Consider the following 23704-nt stretch of genomic DNA (forward strand, 5'->3'; position numbering starts at 1 on the left):
AAAAATATTGTAGCATTCTGTTCTTTTAAATATTGTGCGTTGCATATGCATATCATGTTTTCTGTTGTGTGCTGTTGTGTAGTCTGAGGTGGTATCAACATCCTACAGAAGATGAGCTTCGAAGCCTTGCAGGAAAACAGCAGAAAGGAAAAAACAAAAAAGACCGGTAAGTTGTGCAAGTGTAGATACGTTTTCTTTCATTATGCTGTACAGAAGGGTGTCCCTATATTCTTCTGTGTGGCACGTCATTGCAATGACATTACTGTTTTAAGTATATTCACTTGCCTTCCAACACATCTTGTGTGAGCTCTAAATGATTAATCTTTCATATCTATTCATCCATCCATCCATTTTCTAAACCATTTTATCCAGTACAGGGTGGCGGGGCAGCTGGAGCCTGTCCCAGCAAGGAGTGGGCACAAGACAGGATACACCCTGGACGGGACTCCAGTCCATTGCAGGACACACACACACACCAGGGTCATTTTTCCCAGAAGTGAATGAACATACCTAGTACGTCTTTGGACATAGCGCTGTGGTAACCCAATTAATAATGTCACCCCAGCTGAAGCTTTCAATTCTTATCTGTGCTCTCTTATTCCTAACCATTGCTCAGTCTAAAATCCATGCATGAAGCTTAATATGTACAGCCATGAGATAAAGAGTGACTGGAGGCACACACAGGGGGCTCCAACACAAATGTGGGGAGCACATATAGACTTCAGACAACTAGCATCCCAGGAATTTAACCCAGGGCTCCAGTGCTTTGAGGCAGCCACGCTAGCCAGTATGCTACTGTGCCACCCAATGCTTTCATATAAAAAGCGCTGGGATTCCGGTGCCACATTGCCACTGCCATTGCTGAAATGAAAGATGGGCATGGGTGAGCTTGTACTCTCATTAATTACAGTTCTGTTTTAGATTTATACAGTATATACCTTAATTATTTTGAGCTTGATAATGCTACATAGTTCTAATTCATCATGGTTTATTATTTTACTATAGGAAAATGTAATTCTGCACAGTCCACCACAAAGACATTAAAAAAAGTAATGGATTTAAACTTTTTTTTGTTTTGCTGTTTTAATGGAAGTTTGTGAATTATATTAAACAGACACATTGTCTCTAACTATTTACTTACAGCAACCTGTAATGTTACTGTAATGCGGAGTCTAAGACAGATTCTTTTGATTTCTAACATTACCCTTTAATGCACCTGTAATTTGCTGGGGATTCATGGAGGGTTAGGTGATTAACACTCAGCTAAGCATTAGAATATATCAGTGTCTATTATATTAATTCATTTAGCAGACATTTTCATCCAAAGCAGCTTACAATTGCTATTCAGTCAAGATGCAAAGGATGTGTATAACAGCAGCATAGAACAATACCACAAAAAATACAAACACGCTTCTGAACTTCTCACTAACTTCCCATTCGTTTAATAAAAGAACCAAGACTCCTTTGGAGTCTCAGAATTATGATGTAAGCACTGAGCTCTGCACAGCTTGGGTCAGTCAGCTATAGCATACACTTCTGCAGCCTTCTTTCATTTCTTTCAGATTTCTTTCAATCAGAATAGGGTTAAAGAAACCACAAAAGAGCAGTTCATGTAAATCGAGAACTGAGTATATGACATTTAGTTTCTTGATTCTTTTAATATTCATCCAGTTTTAAATAATCACAAGGTTACCCGTGTATATTTTAAGAGGTTCCCTTGTAATTGCATCCCTGTTTAAAAAGATTCCGATTCTTTTTTAAAAGTGTTCCCGGCTCCTTGGTGTGGAGTGTCATACAGAGGCTTTCTAATGAGAGGCCCTGCTCACCAGTGCCCATGGGGTGAGCAAACAGCACAGAGGGCTGGATAAAGGTTTGAAAGTTCCACAGACAGCTGGCTCTCAGCTGTGGGCACCACAGGCATAGCATGAGACTGGCATGATCCTCAACTCCTGATGATACTTTTTCTCCACTTGCCCGCTGATCCAGACATTCGCAACATTTATTAGCCACTTTGAATGACTTTTTTTTGTTTCCCCGGAGAAAATCTGTTGCTTCTTTTTTTTTAAGTGTGCTTTGTATCTTCTTAACTCTGAGGCCCAAGAGAAATGAAGAAGCTTAACTTTTGGAGCTTAAGCGGGTGTAAAAAAAAAAGAAAATGTATGCTTAGAAACAAAAAGGGAAACGGCAGTGTCATCGATGTTGGCTGCCACACGCTGTCATCACAAGGCAAGCCTGTTCCTTGCCTTGCCTGGACATCATTACAAGGTGAAGCCCAGTGTTTTTCACACTGAATGATTTTTACTCCGAGAACGAAGTATAGTCCAGCCAGCCTCAAAATGTCATTGTTGCGCGTGCTTTCTTCTTGTTCATGTATGCCTGATACATGCAAGATAAATAGAGCCATTTTAAATATTTAACGATCATAAAAACAGTTGAGCACAAGTGTTTAATGCTTTATTTCATGCTAAGTAATACGTGCCCCTGTGGTGTAGCTTTGGACTTCAGCAGTTGGGGCCTTTCCTCCTACTGATTTTGCAGTTCTAGGGGTGGCACTAATGAGCTCGTATTACACTCATATGTGAAACTAAATTGATTTCATGGCGGTTTCTGGCAGGTTATTACAGTTGCCAAAGGAAATATGCTTTAATACTTATTGCAGCATATGTCTGCTCTAAAGTGACACCTTTACCCTTTAGAGCAAATCCAATTCAGAAGCCAGGTCCTCCTATGGGTTAACCTATGGGTTTTTATTTATCTTTTTTTTCCTTTTTCATTTTATTGTTGTACACGATAATGATCATTTAGATCTCACGTGTCAGCTGCATATAAATAAATAAAAGCCTTCAGAGTTTGAAGGTGGCCAGGCCATGGCCGTTATGATGGTTTTTTTGTTGCGTCACACATGAGTATTGTCGTGCTATTCCAACAAAAAAGACACTGCTTTCTTTGGACAGGCGGCCACTGGCACAGTCGGTGAGAAAACCCATTCAGTGAGTCTTGATCTATTAGATAGAAGGTACAATATTTTTGAAAGACAGGGCCCTGTTCAGTGTCAGAAAGATTTCCTCAACCGGCACTAAAAAAAATACACAAATTAACTTATTTGCTGTTGACTCCCCAGCAGAGTTTGTACTAGGAATGGTGGGCTTGTGCTACAGACTGGGATCGCTGTTCTCAGCAACACAGTGCATGTGAATTCGGGTATCCTGCTAAAGGTAAAGGGCAGATTAAACAAACCCTAGTCATATTTTTCCAAGTATAAACATTTTTTCAGGGTTGGCGGCAGAGGAGGGGGAGTCTGTTTCCCCTTTTCAATTGGGGATCGCCCATCGTCTCTTTTTTTTTTCCCATCTGCACACGTTTGGAAATGCCGGTTGTTAATGGACCGGCCCCGCTCGCTGCCTCGTACCTGCACGCACACCTCTGACGCGCCTTCAGGTCAGCCGCGCGTCATTTCGTCCTGCTGCAAGCAGCACAGGGCCTTGCAAGAGAGTGAGCACTGACTGCAGGGAGAGCCCGATTCTTACCAGCCTCGCTTCGGGCCTGCAGGGGCTAGGCAGACCCGATTCGAACCCGTTCCACCCGCAGTCGCTCTGTCAGCAAGGTCGCCATGGGTGTCTCATCTCTCATGTCAAGTCTGATGGAACAGGGAAGAAAAATAGGATTCCCTTCTTGTTGCAATTTGCAATTGCCAACCGCAGGATCGCCAGGTGTGCTTCTACCTCCCGTTCTCTCAACTGGGATATAGACGTTTCGATTTGCTTTAACAGGACAGGTTATGAATTTCGTTATCATTGATCATCTTTACAGATTAAAGCTCTTTTTTTAAATGCAACTTCCAGTGCTTTAAATAAAGCAAAGCTAAAACTTCAGAAAACAAGAAAGCGCACATATAGCTGTGTTACCACAAACCTGAATGCTCCAGACCAAGCTGACTGTTTCTGAAAGCACTTGTTGGCCAATCAATCATGGGCACTTGTTTAGCTTACGTTCTGCTGATTCTGCTTACATTCTTAACTGATATGGAAGCAGTAAGAGAGCACCGGCAGACAAGGCTACACAGTTTTGGGTTATTTTGTTTTTGTTTAATAAATAATGACAAAGTAAAATTTGTGTGTGTTACCCTTCACATGAGGTTAGATTTATCTACTATTAGGACTTGGTGAGGACCCTATGAAGGTCAGATAGGTCTTAATATGTAAAGCCATAGAATCGGAAGGGGGGCGGACTTTCTTTTTCATATCACTGTAGATACTTCTGTTTGCTCCTTTACCGTGGAGGCAAAGTTGAAGGTATAGTTTTGTGAGGGTTTCTGAAATAATTCACAATAATGATCTTAATAGTCCTTAGAGTTTGTGGGAGGTAATTGTGCAAACCGTGGCACCAAGGTATTGTGGGATATCAGTGACCATGATGCTCCCTCATGTCTGCCATTATTCATGTGGACAATGAGCATGTGCAAGAGCCAGAAGGATAAGCAGAGGACCTGCTTATTTATATCCTTTTCTTCAGAATCCTGTTTTACAAATGAGCGAAGGCCATTTGGCCCATCTAGTTCTCTGTGCTGTGATAAATTTGTCCCCATGTCTCCTTGAGACGGGTAGATGAAGTGGTTTTTCATCATAGCCTCCTTGTTCTTACAAAGCATGCATAAGGCATTTGCTACAGATTAAGCTCTGAATTAAAGCTGCATGTATGTGAAGAATAGGGATGTTTCTAGATCTTTGAACAAAAAAACATTTTTCAAACATTTATTATAAGCACACCAGAGTTTAAAGCAGCCAATTAACTAGTCAGAGGTTTAATTGCCTCCTTTTATATTAAATATTTTTTTCCAGCAGACAGAATACAACTACAGAAGTAAAATTTCAAGTGTTTTGTAAGTGCTTCTCATCTCAAAATAATCCTTTAATTATTTAGGTAAGTCGGTTGAGAACAAACCCTTTAAGGACCAGGCTAAGAGGCTCAGTCCAGTGTTGCTGAGACGACAAAGCCGTGACAGAGAGAACAAGCCTAAAAAGAACACGAAGAAAAACGCAAATCTTTTACAGTGCTTTTTTTTGTCTGGTTCAGGAAGTACAATGGGCATATAGAAAATAAGCCAATGACCGTTCCTAAAGACATTGATCTACAGTTGGAGACGAAGTCAATCGCTGAAGTGGACACACTAGGTAAGATTATTGAAATCTTCGGAATACTGAGACATTTGTAAGGGGGTATGAAATCCTGTCCTAAGACCTGTTGTGTGTCTCATGGGAACATTGTCTTTGTAGCCACGCATGCAGTAAACGGTTATTTTCATTTAAAGATTTTTAAATAAGTGTCTTTAATCTAGGCTACCCTTTGAAACACTACTTAGATATCCTTTTACTTCTCTCCAGATGCTGGTTGTATTTTATCTTTTCACATTCTGTATCTTAAATTTTAACAATCCAGAAATAAGCAGCAAGAGTCTCATCCTACATCGACATTTCTGCGGTTAGCTGGGAAGTAATTTTATGGTATAGTGCATGTTGCAGTTGCAGAAATGTTGATACAGAAACGTATTGGTGCAGATGAAGGGTTGGTAACGTGTGCCATTATTGGCACCTAAAGTGGTTTATAACGACACGTACAATAAAAATCTAAAAAGCCACAAAGAAATTAAAAACTGCACTTTACTGTTCTATAATTCTCTCCAGCATGCTAGACAATGAAAGCTCTTTAGAAAAAAAAACGACTCCCTTGGTTTATTTACTGCATTGTTTTTAGTGGGGCTTTCCTATTATTTTCACAGGAAAGCTCACAGTCCGTGCCATTGATAACATTTTTCTCACTGAACTATTAAGTCAGACATTTTAGACAAACAGTCACTTGCTGAGAGAGGAAAGTTTAGGGGTTCACTCATTTCAGCCCTATGGGAAAGATGAATATGGATTTGTTCAACATAAAGACCAAGCTGTTTATGCTCTTGAGTGTGCCGTTGTTAGCCATTCTTGAGATACTGTGACTCGGATGGAATTGGAGAAGAGCTATGCTGCCTAAAACCCATGCGTGGCACGACCATAGGGTAAGACACAACTAAGATGTCGATTAATCATTTTGAAAGAGGAAATTACATCAAGAAAATATTTTCTGTGACGACCGATGGTGCCCATGCTTTGGTTAAAAAACGGAAGGTTTTGCGGGTCATTGGTCACCCCACTGTAAATTTTCATTTAATTATTCACCAGAAAAATCTTTGTACCAAGAATTCAAATTGTGAGCTTGATAATGTGAAGACTACAGTGGTACCCAGGCAGATTCAAACTCTGCTACAAGCCTGAGATTGGAGAACTCGGCAAGGGCAAGGATGACACTGGGTGGTAATCTGTGCCTACTAACTTATTCATGTTAGATATTTTATTATTAATTTTTATTAATCAAAATGTAAGTAGGGCTATCATTAGTGGCACACAAATCCATAAGAACAAGCAGAGAGAGCTACAGGTGGGATGTCGTGTGGAACGGCGTCATCTTGAAATCGTCTAACTCTACCACGTGGCACTCCCCTTCTGAAAGGTTGCCAATCTCTATTGTAGATATTCAACCTAAATCAAAACCACAATACTCTTTTTCCAATTTTTTTAACCCTTCATGTTTTACAGAAGGGATAGAAAAGCTCAGTGCTCAAAACATATCTTTAACCATGACCCACTTCATGACCCTCAATGACTACTAGCTTCTGCAGTTTAGTTTTAAATAAATCCATTTTTTTTTCCTCCAAAATCACTCTGGCTTAAAGCAGAGTGTTTGTTACCGAAGATTGTTAATAAGGGTCTTATTCTTCTTCGTTCCGTCTTGCTGCTATTTAATGGATGCATTCTTACTAAAGCTGTAAATGCTCATAGATTGTCTCCACCACAGCAATTAGATTTAAAGGTTGATTACATAACGGCACTGCACAGAGTTACTTGTTGAAAACCTCAAATTTGGTCGCGATTGTTGGTGTGAATTCCAATACCGAGAAGGAACTGACATCAATTTCAAAACTTTCCTCTTTGCTTTTCAGCTTTGCATTACTTCCCTGAGTACCAGTGGCTGGTGGACTTCACAGTTGCGGCCACGATAGTGTATCTCATTACGGAGTTCTACTACAGCTTGATGAAGCCCTCCAGTGAGATGAACATCAGTGTGATCTGGTGCCTGCTTGTCCTAGCCTTTGTGATGTATCCTTTATGAAAGTGTCAAGGCTTTTATTGTATGCACTGTTTTTAATCTTTCTGTTAACGATGTAACTCTGTTTGCAAGTAACAGTTTCTTTAAAGCACACTTCGTTTTGAAAACCATATACTAGCTGTTTTCAACATGGGTTTTCAAAAACAATATCAACAAACCCTGGATTTTCTGTTCCCTCAAATTGGTTTTGTGCTTAAATAGCGTTTGTATCCTGCGCTAATTTGCTCAGCAGTCTTTCACTGTGTTTTTTAAAGTGAAATTTAATGGGATGCACTTAGGATAACTTTTCATACAGCATTTCTTCTAAAAGGTGCATGAATTTAGCTCCCATTATTGTGAGGAATAAATAAATTAGGAATTCCAGTTTAATATCTAGTAATTTTGTCATTAAATTAAATGGAGCACACTCTTGTGGTCTCAGCTAAAAAAGAGTAATAAACGTCCTGCTGGGTTTGTAATCCTTTTCGTGCTCCATCACTTCTGACAATTATTTCATTGATGGATTGTCTTTCAAGCTTTTAGTAAGTTGCTTTTTACAACCCAAGTGAAAAGTGAAAGAGGAAAAAAACACTACCTACTTCAAAATAAGGACAAAGAGTGGTATAGCTCAAATAAGATTCTCTGTATAGGTTCTTTCCTTAGATTATTATTAGGTATTAAAAAAGGCGTGAATGAAAAAGCCAAAAATGGTACTAAGCAGTCAGAGTTTTCAGACGTGCTTTTAACTGCTCAGTAAAGTTAAACAGGCTGCCTGAAATCTGTAATGAATATAATTTCCTTTCGCATTGGGCAGCTTGATTTTCAGGTTGGTGCAACTGCACGAGTTTCTGCTTCTGATGTTAAAATAATATAGTGCCTCCTCAGATCTGGCAGCTAGCATTTGTACAGTGTCAGGCTTAGAAGTAGAAAATAACTTCACCTAAAATACTCTTTTTACTTTGCCTCTGCAGCATGTTGAAAGGTGTTTGTAAAACTAAAAATCCTCATCTAAAAAGGACGTTCCCTCTCAAGTTCACTTAACAGAGTGAAATCAGGAAAACATGACCACTGAATTCAGACTTTTGCCTTTTTGTCATTCCATGGTTTTCTTGATATAAACCCATAAGCAGTGAATTAGTGAATGCATAGAAGCTACAAGCCCTTCAGGAATCAATGTGAGAAGCTACAATCCATTTAGGGATAAGACATTTGCCATGTGTCTAGTATTTACTATTTTTTCATACAGTATAAAACTATAGTTGCGTTTGTACATTTAAAAAAGCCATGCTGTTTCTCATCAACCAAAAATAATGTTGAAAGCAAAGACCATGAAAAGTCCCACATATGGGGAGGTATGTGCCCCCAAATTATGCAACATGAAGTAAGTAACCGAGAGAAGCTGGTTGTCAAAGAAAGTAAAATACAGCAGCCCATTCCAACAACCCCACACCATGATAGAGATCACATCAACAGATTGATTCTACTCCAAGCCTGGCAACGGTCATCCGAGCTCAGGACACCATTATCACAGATCCCGAAGAGCCTCAGTTTCCAGCATGGCCAGTGCCACCAAAAGCTAAAAAGGAGAAGTAGTGGAGGTGGGAGACTCTATTCCCAAAACACTGCGGTTCCGATGGTACACTGCTGGTGATTCAGAGTCCTTGATGCGTGTCTCCCTGGAGTTTGGTTGCCTGGCATTGTCCACAGAGTAGACAGGCCCTTAGCAAAATGCAAGTAAAAACCAATTGCTCATGTCAAGACAAGGGACATTGAATTTAAGTGTGGAGAGGGTGCTGTTCATGCCAAACTGAATGGGGGACAAAAATAAGAACACCTCTAAACCAGTGTTGAAGAATCTTTCTACGCAGCTAGCAAAGTTAATCTGTAAGCGTAACGCATGGCCAAGGATGAGGTGTGCTGAGGAAAATCGTAGAGCTCCATTACAATACTACAGGTCGGTGTCCAGCCTCCTGTGATGTATTTACTATGATTTGAAATGTATTGGACCTTCTGTCTATAAAAGTTATACTCGAAGAATTTGAAGTACGCTACAACTCTGTGTTTGCCTCGATTCCTGTGTTTTGATGATTGCAGGTTAATGCTTCTTCTTGACTTCACATGGCGGCAAAAGCAGAAAGTAGGAAGAAAAATCTTGTTGTACTGCAGCTGTAGGCAAAGTGCATGTTATGTCTGAAAGTTGTTTTTTTTTTGTCTGCTGGGATTTGCAACCTTAGTAGGAAGAGATTGCATGTGGCGTATTGAATTTATCCTGTACCTTTTGGTGATGGGAAAATTTAGCCCTCAACTAGAAATGTAGTGCTAGAAAATTGTAACTAATGTTTTTTTTTTCCTCACTAACTAGTCACCAAATCATAAGAATCAGTCCTGCCACAGTCTGAAGGTTAAATCTCACTTGTTAAAAGTTCACTGCTGTGGAGGTGTTCAGTACCGTTGCATTGCTTGCTGCAGAAAATTGAAGACCCAATTTTTCTGGCACACCAAGCTGATTTCCTTGAAAAGCTCGAGAGATGATGATATAGCTGCATGTACTATGAGCAGCCTACTCAATTTCAGCTTCATCTGCCTCTCTGCAAGAAAAACTTCCCCCCAGCTTCTGATAAGTGTATCTGGTCTCCTATATTTATATATGTGAAATAAGCCTAAGAGCCTGCTTCTGGAATGTATTTTTGGATCAGATTCTACTCTGGGTGGTCAGCTACTTTGCCTCAGAACCTAATAAACAGCCCTGCTGCTCAGCAATTAGTGTACAAGGCAAACAGAATCGCAATTTATAAAGTCAGTAAGCCCAAAGTATATGTATAGAATATTTATTTGTTGTGGTTGTCTTTTTGTGACTCGGGTTCCTTCTGATGAAATGTGGTAGACGGATGTGGGAATAGTGTAGTGAACTTCGTGTCCTACAAACTGAAAGAAGCTTTTCTTACTACGAATAGGTCTGATTTCTAATCAGTTGATAGTTGCTCATTTTATGAATAGAATGCCGGGTCCAGAGTAGTGTTTCAGTGCTTCTGCTTCATTGTCAAAGTGTGTTGCGTGACATTGTAGTTTGTCTGCCTAAGCTACAAGCATTTGTATACAGTACTAGATAGCATAAATTGAAAATGCAGCTGACCGATTTCCTGTTGGCATGCAGGATGCATTCATTTCATTAAAGCAATGATTTTGACAGGAGATGGAAACACTACTTCGCTTCCCTAATTTCCTGCATTTGAAGACGAAAACCTTTCAGCGATTTTTTTTTTTTGGATCATGTTAGTAAAAATAACTTTTTTTTGCCCGTGTACTTCACAAATTTTTGAACAGACTGTAACAGGTTGCCTGAGGGTTGATTTGCAATAGCAAATTCAGCAGTCACAGGGTCTGAGATTGTGATAGAAAGTGGCAAGGTTTTCCAGAGGCTAGGGGCAGAAGAGCGAAATGCTCTTTCACCCACAGTACACATCTTATCCCCAGGGAGCTGAAGCAGTCCTGCACTGTGTTCAGTGCCTGTATGATCTATCCAGGGGATAACATGCTATTAAATGTTCTTGTTGACACAGCGGAGTGGTAAAAGGCCCTTTAATGAGCCCTATCCTCTTTACTTGTAATGGAAATGATGAGGGCAGTGTGTCTGTGCAGTAAACATGTTTATAGACCCTTGTAAAATTTAGTTGTCTCCAGGAGTGTTTTGCAGCTAAAAATCTCTTTGCGCAAAAACGCGGATTTTGGTTTGCACTCTGAAGATCCATCCTGGAAACGAACAGGATCAAATAAAATGCACAAGAGACTTTAAAGACCTCTCCTTCGCTTTATGCACATAAGACCGTTTTAGGATTACATTCTTTAACAGCAAGCTATCATTTTGCTTAAGAAAAGTAGTGTCTTGTGTGAGGTGTGACAAATAATTTTTTATTTTATTTTAAAACATACATTTACGTAACAGACAGGATTCAAAAAGGCTTATGTGGTGCGATATTTTGAAACAAAGTAGTAACTTGGAGATTTGAAGGGGGTGGGTGATTCTTCATGTTAGACTGACTCGGTACAGTAAAGAACCAAACCAAAGATGACCAAAAGGGCAAAGTTTTCATTCCTGGGAGGATTGTGGTTATGGCACTTGTTCTGGATCTCTGGTATTCTTGTTTTGGGAGCACCTCTGTTTCTGCCACCAAAACAATTAAGGGCTGCACCCTTGATCACTGATGTGTAGAATTGTTCTGCTTGTTTGTTAAGACTTTTCTTAACTCTGTCCTTGGTTTAAAACAAAAACAGTAATAAAGTAAACCAGCATGTTGCTCATTGACAGCTTTGACTTAACAGCATTCATCTCATGAGATATGTCAGATGAAAGTACAGTACTCGCTCCTTGTCTGCGTGGTTTATCAGCAGACACTGATAAGTCATGGGATCGATGACAGCCACAATGAAAAGCGTGGACGGTCTTGTGGACCTGCAATTCAGAAAATGCCCTGCTGTTGCTAATTACACTGGGCTTCAGTCTGCAAAAGATGACGTTCCTGCTTTTTTTAAAATCGGTACCGTAGCTGTTCAAGGACTTGCAGCTTCCATGTTTTGCCGTGTTTCACACGTTGTCCACACGAATGCTCCGTGCTGTCAGGATCCACGCCCTCTGGGGTCGCTCCATTTCCCCTGAAGCTCTTGGTGTCGCCGGGTTCTCACTGCGCTTTCTTCTCGGTATCGCACTTCTTGCTCGTCACGTACAGCAGATCTCACCAGGCGATCTTCACTGTGAGGAGCGTGCGACATCCAGCCGCCGGTTTCTGTTTTAGGACGTACAACACGTTTTAAAGTAAATAAAAGAACGTGCTACTATTTTTTTTTCTCTCTCATTTCTCTGATTGTCCGTCTTTCCAATGAAGTTCAGATCCTAAACTACTATATTACTTCTTAGACTGCACTTGTTGCTGAGGTAAAAAAGTTCTGAACGTAATGGAGTTATGTTGAAAAGGTAAATGCTATAGTGAATGCCCAGTTGTACACAATATTTTTGGTGATTGCCTTAAATAAGATAAGATCACTTTATTGGCCATATACAATTTCTTGCATTAGGAATTTGTCTTTTCGCATACCCCAACTTGCTCTCCATGAGACACACAGACAGGGAGAGAAGCTGGGGGTCAGAGCGCAGGGTCAGCCATTTACAAGCAGTTGGGGCTAAGGGCCTTGCTCAGGGGCCCTCCGGAGTAGGATTCCTCTGCAGGCTGCTGGATTTGAACCGGCAACCTTCCAGCCACAGGCGCAGATCCTGAGCCACAGAGCCACCGCTCCGCCCTGCACTGCAATGTCACAGCCTTAGTAACGTAACAGCAATGAATTTCGTTCTCCGATCTACCTTTGCACACAGACTCTTTCAATTGTTTCTCCAGTGTAGCTCTGTTACGTAATTGAACTATTCCTCATTAAAGATTTTGAATTGAGTTTGTCTGTCTAACAGTTACAGAGTTCAGGTTGCTTGTTTCAACTACTGCCTTCTACAAGGAGTCAGTGCTTTGTGTGATGAAGGTCTTTTCACACTGGCAGGGCAGGGTGGCATTGTGGAGCTGATGGGTATTGAACCCCCTACCCTTGCATTACTGTGTTCTGCCAATGGAGCTGTCCAGCCCACTGTAAAAAATGAGAACTTAATCTCAAAACAAAAAACAAATGTTTAATTAATGGTTTTAAGGAAACCATTTGCTGATTTAAGGAACTCAGATTTTGTAGTGAGATTAAATTGCATTTTCCAAACTCCATGGTAGGTACGTTAGTCCTTCTTATGTTCAGTTTCCCAAATTATTTCAGGCGGGCGTTGGTGCATGTGAAGGAAATTATCGTTCTCCAAGGGTACGCTGATTGATTTGAAGAACATTATGACCCAGCAGCAGCTAAGCACAGAGCAGCACTAGTGGCAGTTATCTAAATATGAAAGAGCAAACCCAGCCAGATCCTTCTATGTTAAAGCATCGAGAGTTTTAAGTTAAAAACAGAAATGTGAAATGCTACTTCCAAATTTTTTTTTTTAATCTCCAAAAATTGTAGCTTTATAGTGGCTGATTTAGCCATGACAGTGCTATAGGGTTGATTTGCTCTTACCCTTAGGTGGAAATGTCTCCATGTGTGTGACAGGGGAGATCTGTACTGTGTAAGGAAACAAAAACTGAAATTCGCCCTTGAGCATATGCTCTGAACAGCACAGAAAAAAACTGTCAGTATCTGAAATGTTGAACTCAAAATGGAAGTAATCATTTTGTGGACGAATCTTAAGCAGCTGTATGCACGTTGAACAGGGAAGAAAATGTGATTTTCAGTTTTAGGGTCAGAGAACACATTTTGACAAAGAAAAACCAGTTTTGACAAATTGACTTTGAGTTTGTATTTTTAAGCACTGCTGTTTGTATTGCAATTCCAAAACACAGAACAGTTTGAAAAGTGGAAGGTTTATTAGAATGCATTTTCATTTTTCTGATGGTACTCGGATCCATGGGTCAAAATGAATGTAAATGGTTTCCTGAATCTTATAAAAATGGCCAAAGTGTCTCTTCTGTGTAATGGCAATGGGGGTGTTTTTTGAAGTTTGGTTCTTGGAATGGTCACAGTGTGCATTCTGCTTCAGCAGATATCTAGAAATGTTCTGCACATAGAAATGCTTGGATGTCACCACATTTGTCATTAAAAAAGAAAATGGTGTAGAATTTGTATAAAAAAATGGGCTTTCTTTGCTTTGTATATGCAGGTAGGATTGTGATCTGTTTTCCCAAAAAACAAAGAATTTGATGTTCATTCTCCAATGTTGTTAGTCTTATTGGCTTTAAATGTGGGTTAGAGAGGAGCCCCAGCCGGCATTTAATCCATTATATTTTGGAGATGTCTGATATTTTGTATGTATGCTTCAAGAACAAACGGGAGTATAAAAAAGTTTTTCTCGATAATTGGTCAGAAAGAGCCCTAATTTTAAGAAAACGGGTCATATTTTACTAGTTAATGCATGCTTTTGAGTTAGCCGAAGCCTTGCATCTTGTATCGGTTTCTGTGAACGTTCTTGTTCTCTCTTAGAAGAATGTTGTTCTGACGGATTGTGCCTGATGTCCTTAACATTTCCGTTTCCCAGAAAGGTCCTCTTCTCACTGACCGCTCACTACTTCAGGGTAGAAGAAGGTGGGGAGCGCTCAGTCTGCATCACATTTGCATTCTTCTTTTTTGTCAAAGCCATGGCGATTCTGATTGTGACGGAGAATTACTTGGAGTTTGGGCTTGAAACAGGTACTATCAGCATTTCGGATAGACAAATAATCATGCGTATCAGTAGGGCAGCTCTGCCTTTAAAAACCTGTGGTTAAAATCCAAGCAGGGTAATGCTTTTTCATTAAATAAAACCAAGCTTTTTTTTCAAATTATGGTAATCTAACATTTCCTTATAAAAGCAAAGATAGGCTTCTGGAATGGGTGTTAATCAAACGTTTATGAATGGAAGTGATTAAAGAGCAAACTTTAATTAGCCCATTAAGCGACAAAGTTTCCCGAAGATGTCATGTTCTCGATCTGCCAGAGATCATTGCTCTGGCACAGTAACTTGAAGATCTCACAGAGGTGTTGAGGAATCCCATAGTCCTCTCTTTAAATGGGCTCACTCAAGTCTCTTTGAAAATAGTTGCTCTCATCTAACTCTGCAGGAGGCATTGGTGCAGTGAAACAGATGCTGGTCAAACTGCTCTAGTTAAGTTTTATTTAAGTACCAGATTACAAAAGCACAGGTAGCAGCAGTAAAGATCTAATTGCTTGTTGCTTCAAGAACATCTGTATGATGACCTGCAGTCTCTTCAGCTGGTCTGTGCTGTTCCATTTTTGATGGAAGCAGTTACCATAATGATGATGCTGGAACATTTCCTTTTATGTTGTAAAATGTTTATAATTCAAAATATATATATGACACTTTACTTGCTATATTTGTAGCCAATATCCTTAAGGAATTAGCATTCCTCTATTGTTTAGACTTTGGAAAGGGGGCAAGGGGACATGATTTAAAAAATGCAACATTTTTGTCTCTGATGAGCTGGGAAGACTGGTGTCTGGACAGCTAACACCAGTGGTAAAGGAAAGTGAACTGTATCACATATATTGACAAAGAAGCCGAGCTGGAGAAAATGTGTTCAAAGCAATTAGTGGGCACCATGTGGCTTCAGATCTGCTCATGGCTTTTGGATCGATAGTTTGTGTAGAGCTTTGCACAACAAGATATTTCAAAGCCAATTTACTTTGTTCAAAATCACATGTAATGAGCAAGAACATCTGTGTGAAGCACTGAGTTAAAATGCATTAATTGACCTATAAGTCAAATACGTGATATTTGATTTAAATCATTTTACTTTTATTATCTCTTTCCTATTTGAAGTAGGGATGCAACAGTAGAAACATATTTTATTTGTTACGTACACCACCAATTCAAATGGGGAGCTGTGTCAGTGTGCATTGGCTGCAGTTCACAACTGAAGGTTAATTCCAATGAAAAGTAGAAAGAAGAAACAAATGTTACAGTAGCTACAGCAGTGCAAGTACAGTCATAGCATCTCTCAAGATCTCCAAGGCTGATACTGGATTCAAGGCTGTGACCCAGAATCCTTTGAGGTGGTCTATTTCTGGGCTGCCACTGTACAGCGTATTGCTTTTTATGCAAAAAATGTATTGACTTCCAGAAATACGGCTCTGTTTTAGCTGTAATATTGTTGTCTCTGCCTCCTTTTTCTGCATGTACTTCTTTAATTCAGCAGTTGTTTTATTTATTACATCCACCTGATTTGAAATTGGCAGCTATGTGTTTTAAAAAACTCAGTTACTAACCCTGTGACCGCACACGGGGAAGAGTAAGAAAATGCGGGCAGACTCCTCCTCCCCGCCCACTTGTCATCTGCTCATCTTTTAATGGCATGACCCAGGCATGAATTTGTGAGCACAGTTTTCAACTTGTGCTCAGGTGAGCACCCTTTTACCTGTTGAGCCACCTTGGGAAGCCCAAGCATTTACTTTTTATGATAAAGGTAGAGAACTGGGACAGTGTCAATGCAGACTTTTAGGATTTTGCATGGTGCTGCATTGATCTAACATCCTTTCTCAGAAAAAAGAGGACATGGTGGGCTGTTCTCTGTTTTCTGTCAAGGACTAGAACTTGTAAAGAACAGACTGTATCGTATTTTAATGAGGTGACAAGCAAACTTTATCGTCTTCCCCCTCAGTCCTCCTCTTTATTGGGTTATACTTCTGGAATTTCACTTTAGGTCGGTGTGTAAATGTGTAAAACTTCAACTGCATATTCCTATGTATCATCCTTTTTACTGAACTACAATGTTCATCTTTTTCTCTAGGGTTTGCCAATTTTTCTGAAAGTGCTGTGCAGTTTCTTGAAAAGCAGGGTCTGGAGTCCCAGTAAGTTATCTGATTATCATTGCAGCCGTTCAGTGTGATACTGAGTGCAGAGTATGAGATGTGTTCATGACATATTAAATGTTATCTGTTTATCTTGTAGGGGCCCGATATCCAAGCTAACATTCAAGCTGTTCCTGGCTTTGCTGTGTTCCGTCATCGGTGCTTTCCTAACATTTCCTGGCTTGCGTTTAGCTCAGATGCACCTGGATGCGTTGAACTTGGCAACAGCAAAAGTAACACAGTAAGTGGCAGTGTTATCAGTCCTACGGCAGAATGCTGTGGTGGGAATTACTAATTCGGAAAGACTACTAAATTAGAAATTGGTATAATCTACTAATATGATCACTTTAATGGAATGAGGCCACAGAACCAAGCTCTGCTCACATAGATTTTCTGCCATTTACCTTTCAAATACACTAAGGTGTTTTAAAAGTTATATCTCTGCCAAAAGGTTCAGGAACAGAAACACAGTTCCTGTTTATTTTATAGTGAGAACTCTTTATTTAACCTGTTGGTACAGAAGCCCGGTTTATTTCTCTAGGGAATTAGTATTAAGTGTGATGGTGTTAGATAAAATTAAAGGAAGGACCAAGAAGCATACCAAGCTAAACATAGAAGAGGAGTCCATTGAGCCCATCTATCCTGTTTGATAGTTAGAAGACCTACGGGTTTCAGCCAGCCATGTTTTGAAGGGAGACAGGGTATGTCAAGCAGACAGCTTGTTCTACCACTCCCACAACCATTTGGATAAGTTCTGTTGTCAGATTTAAATGCACTTCCATGTAGTTTCCACTGGTCAGAAGTGTGCTGGTTTGCCTTTGTCAATGTCTCTGAGGATTTTGACCACATTTGTATGGGAGAATATATCTTCTGGATAAGTAATATCTTTTCTCTACTGTGTTGGTCGCAATGGTGCGCAAATGAGTCTCAGTGAGTCATTAGCACACTATATTAAAATATAGTGTGCTAATGACTATAGACTTGTTCCTATATTTTAATATGACAGGCTTATATGATTTGACTGTGACCTATGATGAGTAGAAAATAACAGATTGTTTGCTAAACAGTCTGTTTTCAGAAATGTTTTGGATTTGACCATTCATATTATGATGAAGTACAAGATTTATAGGTATTCCTCATTGGATTAAGAAATACACTCTTGGCATTGTTTGTGAGGTCTTGTTTTTCCTCTGATTTTCATTTTTTTTTCCCAGGCAGCTCTTAATTGTCTGTCACTGAACTTGTAAACTTTTGCACAGCTCTATTCTCTACTTATCTACTATTTGTTGTCTAGGGTTCATTTTCTGATGTGTTGCATATTGTGGAAATTGGACTGTATTTCACAGCAGTTGTCTTTTCTCTAAATAGTACGTTTGACTTGCTGGTGGGAATGACCATTGTTTTCTCCAGACAGAAAAGGGAAAGCTCACGCGTTTTATATTGTAGAAAACAGCGTTCAACTGAAAACAGAAGAAAACAAGATTTTGAGGAAGGTCACGTTGTGCAAAACGATGAGAGGATTTTTTTTTTAAATCCACACCCGCACAGTCGTTTGGCCTGTACCTTACATGAACCGTTCTTGGTGCTCCCATCAAAATAGGATATTAAGCTGTACAGAGCAGTTGATTATTTTTCAGCTGGAACTGGTTTCCATTTCACCTCGCGTCAGGTGGTGTAAATAAGATGCATGACTTGGTAGCAGCTGGAGAGATAATCCACTTTGTGATGGCAGGCTTCCATAACCTGTTCACCTTTGGGTTGGTGTTTTACAAGGCCTGGAGTCGCTGGGCTTCTTCAGCGAGGGATTATTTTTCACAATCCCTTGCTCGCTCAGATCTATGGGTTGGTCTTCCCTCGAAACCCCTGATATTGATGTTGGTTGTGCCTCTTCTGCCAGAATTGACTGTACATTTTTGTGCCCTATTTCTGTTGTGATTTGTTCTTCCAGCAGCTGCAATAGTGATTGTAACTGATTGCTTTGCCTTTAGTTCCTTTTTTGTACGTAAGAACTTTCACGATCTGTAATGGATTGAATAGTTACGCAGTGCACCTTAAGCTTAACATTTCCTAAGCTTGTTGTGCAGGTTGATTGCTAAACTGACAGGTAATACAAATGAATGCCTTAAATCTCTTCTTACTACTTCCAACCCAACTAGTTTTCACATGGGGGAGCTCTTTGTAGTAAGCAGTCCCTAGAGATTCTAAACCACTTTCTTCTTTTAAGAGACCACAGATTTACAGGTTCATTAACTCCTTGTTACTGAAATTCAATACATCGGATTCTATGCTTACAAAGAACTGAGTATGTTCCTGCTGTAGTCTAGGTTACTGATCTGCACCAAGACAAATCAAAATGCTTTTGCCCTTAAACTGCATATTAATCTCCTGCTGTTTTTGTCCTGTGGGGGATTAAAAGCAAATGGTTATTGTACAGGTGCCCATATCATGTAACCAAGCATGTTATACACTTTATTTAATATCTTAAGTTATACCTAACAATATGTAAAGGCTACTATATTAGTTGGAGATATACATGTGTTTTGGCTTTAATAACACTTTATAGTAAAAAAAAACAACAAATGAAATTCACAATAAAAAAAATTTAAATATTGGTGATGCTTTTGGTAATTGGTTTTCATTGGGCATCTATGTTACCAGCTGCAGCCGTGCAATTTCAGTCAAAGTATAGGTGAAAGCACTGCTGCTTCGGTTATCTGGGTTCTTTAAAACTTGGGTCTTAAGAGATACTGGCAGTGTGCTCCATGGTCTGGCCAGCCCATCAATTACAGCTTCCTTCCACCACTGGGTTCAGCAGAGCCCAGAAGCCGCAGGGAAGACCAGGCAAAAGTGCTTGATAACGTTTCAGTCGCAGTCCTCTCCACCAGCTTCTCATTTTTCTGGCAGGGGTACGGTCACTCAGGGAGGTCTTCTGCTGTATAAATTAGCGCTTTTCAGATCAAGAAGCCAAAACGTCAGACCCGCTCAGTACGCATCTGGCTTGAGGATTAAGTTTTAACATTCCTTTTGGGCATGTTGTCAGGGTACGAAGAAATGCGAACGTTGTATATTTAGAAACATTATTTTTTCTAATTACGTGGTTATTAATTTGCTTTTTTTTTGCAATTTTGCAGCACGTTTAAATTCTGAATCTTGATTTACACCTACATTTCCTTGTTCATTTTAGCTGCGTGATTCCTGAACCTTCACTAACAGCAGTATACTTGGTGCTTACTGCACTTATTTGTGTTTACTCGTATAATCCTTTTTTGGGCTTTACAAAATAATGATGAATTATGTCAGTATTAACGGGGGCCACAAAATGTAGATCAGATAATGACGGTGAATTATGGCAGCCTGTTACAATCACTGAATAGCCTTGAAACTAATTTTGCTTCTTTGCCTTTGTAGGACTTTGCTACATATCAACTTCCTGGCGCCTCTAATTATGGTACTTCTGTGGGTGAAGCCTATAACCAAGGACTACATAATGAACCCAACGCTGGGTAAAGAGAGTGTGCCTTTGTGAGTGTTATTGCTGCGCCTTTCTGTTGTGCATTCAAAAGATGTTTTTTTCTTTATGGAAATCGTAAAATATTTGACTGTGCAGCCATATTGCCGATACTGGCGATCCTTTAAGACTGGACTTCACTCTTACCCAGCTTAGTAACGTTGTGCATTACAGTACTTTAATAAATTTAATAAAAGTTCTCCTTCACCACATTCTTGGTTGCTCAGGGCCGAGTGGTTTTATTTCCAGAGCAAACACAGTTTTGTGTTTGAGACTCAAAATGTGAAATGGAGAAGGAAGCCTTACGCACCGTGCAGTGTAACGAGGGCACAAAAAAACCAACAACTGTTTTGTCAATAAAGGATAAATATGATACAGCACAAGAGAACGGTTCAGAGCTGGTGCTAGAATACAAAACTGGCATCGATGCTATCAAAACTCACAATTGAAAAACTCTTTGTGTATTCCCCAAAGACACTAACAGCAGTGTTACTTCCAGTGTCCAGATAATCAGGAAATTGAAGCTGCATTCTGTGCATGATGCTGTATATCACATCCCTCGAGGTTGTAGTAATGGAGCTTTTCTGTAAGGTTCTGCGTCCTAATTTCAGACATACACAGAAACATTTAATATTCATAACTGTTTGCTTCCAATCCGTTTCACAATGTTTTTGGAGCTGTATTTCCTGCTTTGCTGTCTTTTATGATGATTTCATATGCTGTACAAGATTGCATTAATTAACAGATTTTTTAAGGGAGGTTATAGACCAGTCACAATTCCACAGCAACACAAAGGGCTGTTCCTGGTTAGTGCTGCTCTGCAGTAACTCCTCTGTATACTTTCCAGCATTTCATAGTTAACGCTTCTTGTCACTGCATTGGTCATACTGCCTTGAAGAAATTGTTAATTGCATTTTGAAAATCTTGTTTAAAAGTTAATGAGGTTTTGTAATTACGTGACTCAGATTATTTGAACTACCATATTTTTAGGTGAACCTTTGTAACTTTTAGTTACTATGTTGAAGGCTGTTAACCTCATACTAGAATATCAGACTCTAGTCTGTTTCATTCCCCAGAATGACAGAGACCACCTATGACACTCTGCGGTTGTGGGTCATCATCCTCCTCTGTGTGCTAAGGCTGGCGATGATCCGTCACCACTTGCAGGCCTATCTGAACCTGGCCCAGAAGTGTGTGGACCAGATGAAGAAGGAGGCAGGAAGGATCAGCACCGTGGAGCTGCAGAAAATGGTGAGGAAGCTGCAGTATGGGCTGTGGTTTGAACCGTGTGGGTATCTAGATCGGTTGTAAACCCCCCCCTTGCAATTTGCGGAGTACCTGCTGTCCTTCAGATTGCCCGTAATGCAAATGAAGGAGGATGTAGAACTAAAATTCAGCCAGGGTTTCATCTCCCTAGCAGACCATCTCAAAGTACGTGTGTGGCAGTGCTTTGTGACGATTATGGACAGCCCCCACAAGGCTAATCTCGCTTCAGAGTACAGGCTAAGTCAACTCCTGCCACAAATGAAAACCTCAGCATTCAAACCAACATTACGTTTCTTAATGTTATATTTCAGAAATATGGCACTTGGCATGCACTTTGTACAAAGCCTGCCTCTGATAACTCCAAGACAAAGTACAGGAGTATAGGAGAATAGTTACCAGTGCCTTCACATATTTTAAGGTAACCTATTTTTAATCTGTTTAACCTCCGTAGAGTGATGTTAAATTTTTTTCAGCTCGTCATACCGTTAATTAGTTTTTCTTTCCTATGATTGACTTCAACTGTGGTTTTTTTGTGTGAAAGGATTTTTTTCCACATCTTATGACATGAAGTGCTTTTTCAGGATTTGAGTGTTCCTTTGCACTTCTTCAAGATCACGGGTTTAGCAGGTTCTCAGTTGAAATTTGGAGCTCGCTGTTGCTTGCGCTCCCTGTAGATTAGTGCTCCTGTGCTGTGCTTGGAGCATCTGACTATCTTAACGCTGGTTGTGTTGTCCTCAGGTTGCTCGGGTCTTCTATTACCTGTGTGTGATAGCACTGCAGTATGTGGCACCTCTGGTGATGCTGCTTCACACAACATTGCTTCTAAAAACCTTAGGTGAGTGGAGTGCTGGGGCCGATTTCATTAAAAGCAGGGACTGGGTGGTACACGGAATTGCCATTTTTCTATTTTTCAGTTCAGTCTTGATTGGAGACCATGTTCTTAGACTTAAATAATTTTTGTTATAGGGATATGTAAAGGAAAAAAAATAGCCAATGCATAGCTCAAAAAGTTAAGTTTCTGATGTGGTTGTATAGTCCCGTGAGCGATACTGTCTTTAGATGTTGAAAATCTCTCTTCCCTTCCATTGATGTTCAACTGAAATATGTTTCTGAAAGAAGAAATCAAACCCATATCTGATATTCTATTATTGGAAGTTTTTTTCCCCCTTTTTGTCATGAGTAACCTATTTCACACAAATATATTATGCCATTGTTCATTCAATGCTGTTAATATCTGGGGAATAACCTTGTAGACAGTGATCACATGCATGTATTTCTAAAACACCCAATATAATAAACGCCCTTCTTCGTATACACACTGCAGGTTTTTCATTCCAGCCCTGTTTGTAACCCAATTCCTCCTTATTGGCCCAGATGCATCAATTAACCAGCTTGTCCCCTGCTCTTCAGGTGCTACAGTCAGATAATACACATAATGGTCACCAGAGCCATTGTGACCAGAATACCATGTGCATTCTGTTATCAAAATAATTGCTCACATATAATGTTAAATTAAGTGAAGGCAGAATAGTTAATTCTGCATTTTTATTTGACCATCACAGTCTAAGAGATGTCACACATGAAATCCACCATAATGCACTTAATGCACATTATCCGAGAAAGTGGTGCTTTACTATATGTAAAACTCTTTGCGATCCTATGTTCATATTAAAGGAAGTATTCATTAAGTGTTTGTTACAGTTATTTCAAGATATCATAATCATTTTATAACATTGCATTTACAGCTTAAATATGTATAATGTTAAAAAATGGGATCAGACTTATAAACAAACATCGATAAAAGTGCTCATAATAAAGATTCTGCAATTCCTTTTTTAAGTCACCCTTTGTAAGATATCAGCAAAGCAAATGAAAAATAATATTTGTATTTTATATATAAGAAATCTAATATGCTAGGTGTAGATATATATTGGTTTGTCCTCGCATCAAGCCATAAAGGTGTAAAGCCATTTTTTAAAGTATTTACAGTCCTTTTACTGCTTGATTTACACGTTGTTTGATTAATAATCAAAATCAACAATTATCGTAAAAATATTGCTATTGAAGTTGTCTACTCCTTATTGTTACATTTCAGTAGAACTGAGATTCTGTCCCTGGTAGCAATAAAGTGTTTAATGTGGGTTTGACCTGGTGCACGATGGTGCTATGATTTGATTGGGGAGAGTAAGGCTCTAGCTTTGCAAGGGAGTGTTTATTTCCCCTCTGTGTTCAGCTGTGCTACAGTAGGTATGATCTCCATTCCTGTGAGCCTGGCACATCTCCAAGTGCCAATTCCCTTTTAAGGAGGAAAATGAAAACATTGCTGAGAATCCATAA

General features: G+C 39.7%; 1 protein-coding gene across 3 annotated transcripts in view; it reads left to right on the top strand.

Annotated features, from left to right (window-relative positions):
* tmem161b (transmembrane protein 161B) overlaps nucleotides 1-23704 on the top strand; it is a 53119-nt gene that overhangs the window by 20165 nt on the left and 9250 nt on the right. For all 3 annotated transcript variants that reach the window (XR_015936114.1, XM_088630650.1, XM_088630649.1), the window contains exons 3-11: nucleotides 83-166; nucleotides 5074-5171; nucleotides 7031-7187; nucleotides 14285-14436; nucleotides 16533-16593; nucleotides 16694-16834; nucleotides 20002-20115; nucleotides 21178-21352; nucleotides 22106-22202. Coding sequence is in view for 2 of the 3 variants with exons in the window: in XM_088630650.1 (XP_088486776.1) it covers nucleotides 83-166; nucleotides 5074-5171; nucleotides 7031-7187; nucleotides 14285-14436; nucleotides 16533-16593; nucleotides 16694-16834; nucleotides 20002-20115; nucleotides 21178-21352; nucleotides 22106-22202 (1079 nt within the window). In the remaining variant the exon portion in view is untranslated. The remainder of the gene's footprint in view (nucleotides 1-82; nucleotides 167-5073; nucleotides 5172-7030; nucleotides 7188-14284; nucleotides 14437-16532; nucleotides 16594-16693; nucleotides 16835-20001; nucleotides 20116-21177; nucleotides 21353-22105; nucleotides 22203-23704) is intronic.

Source organism: Lepisosteus platostomus, chromosome 4, assembly GCF_059453375.1.
Source record: "Lepisosteus platostomus isolate fLepPlt1 chromosome 4, fLepPlt1.hap1, whole genome shotgun sequence".
NCBI lineage: Eukaryota > Metazoa > Chordata > Actinopteri > Semionotiformes > Lepisosteidae > Lepisosteus > Lepisosteus platostomus.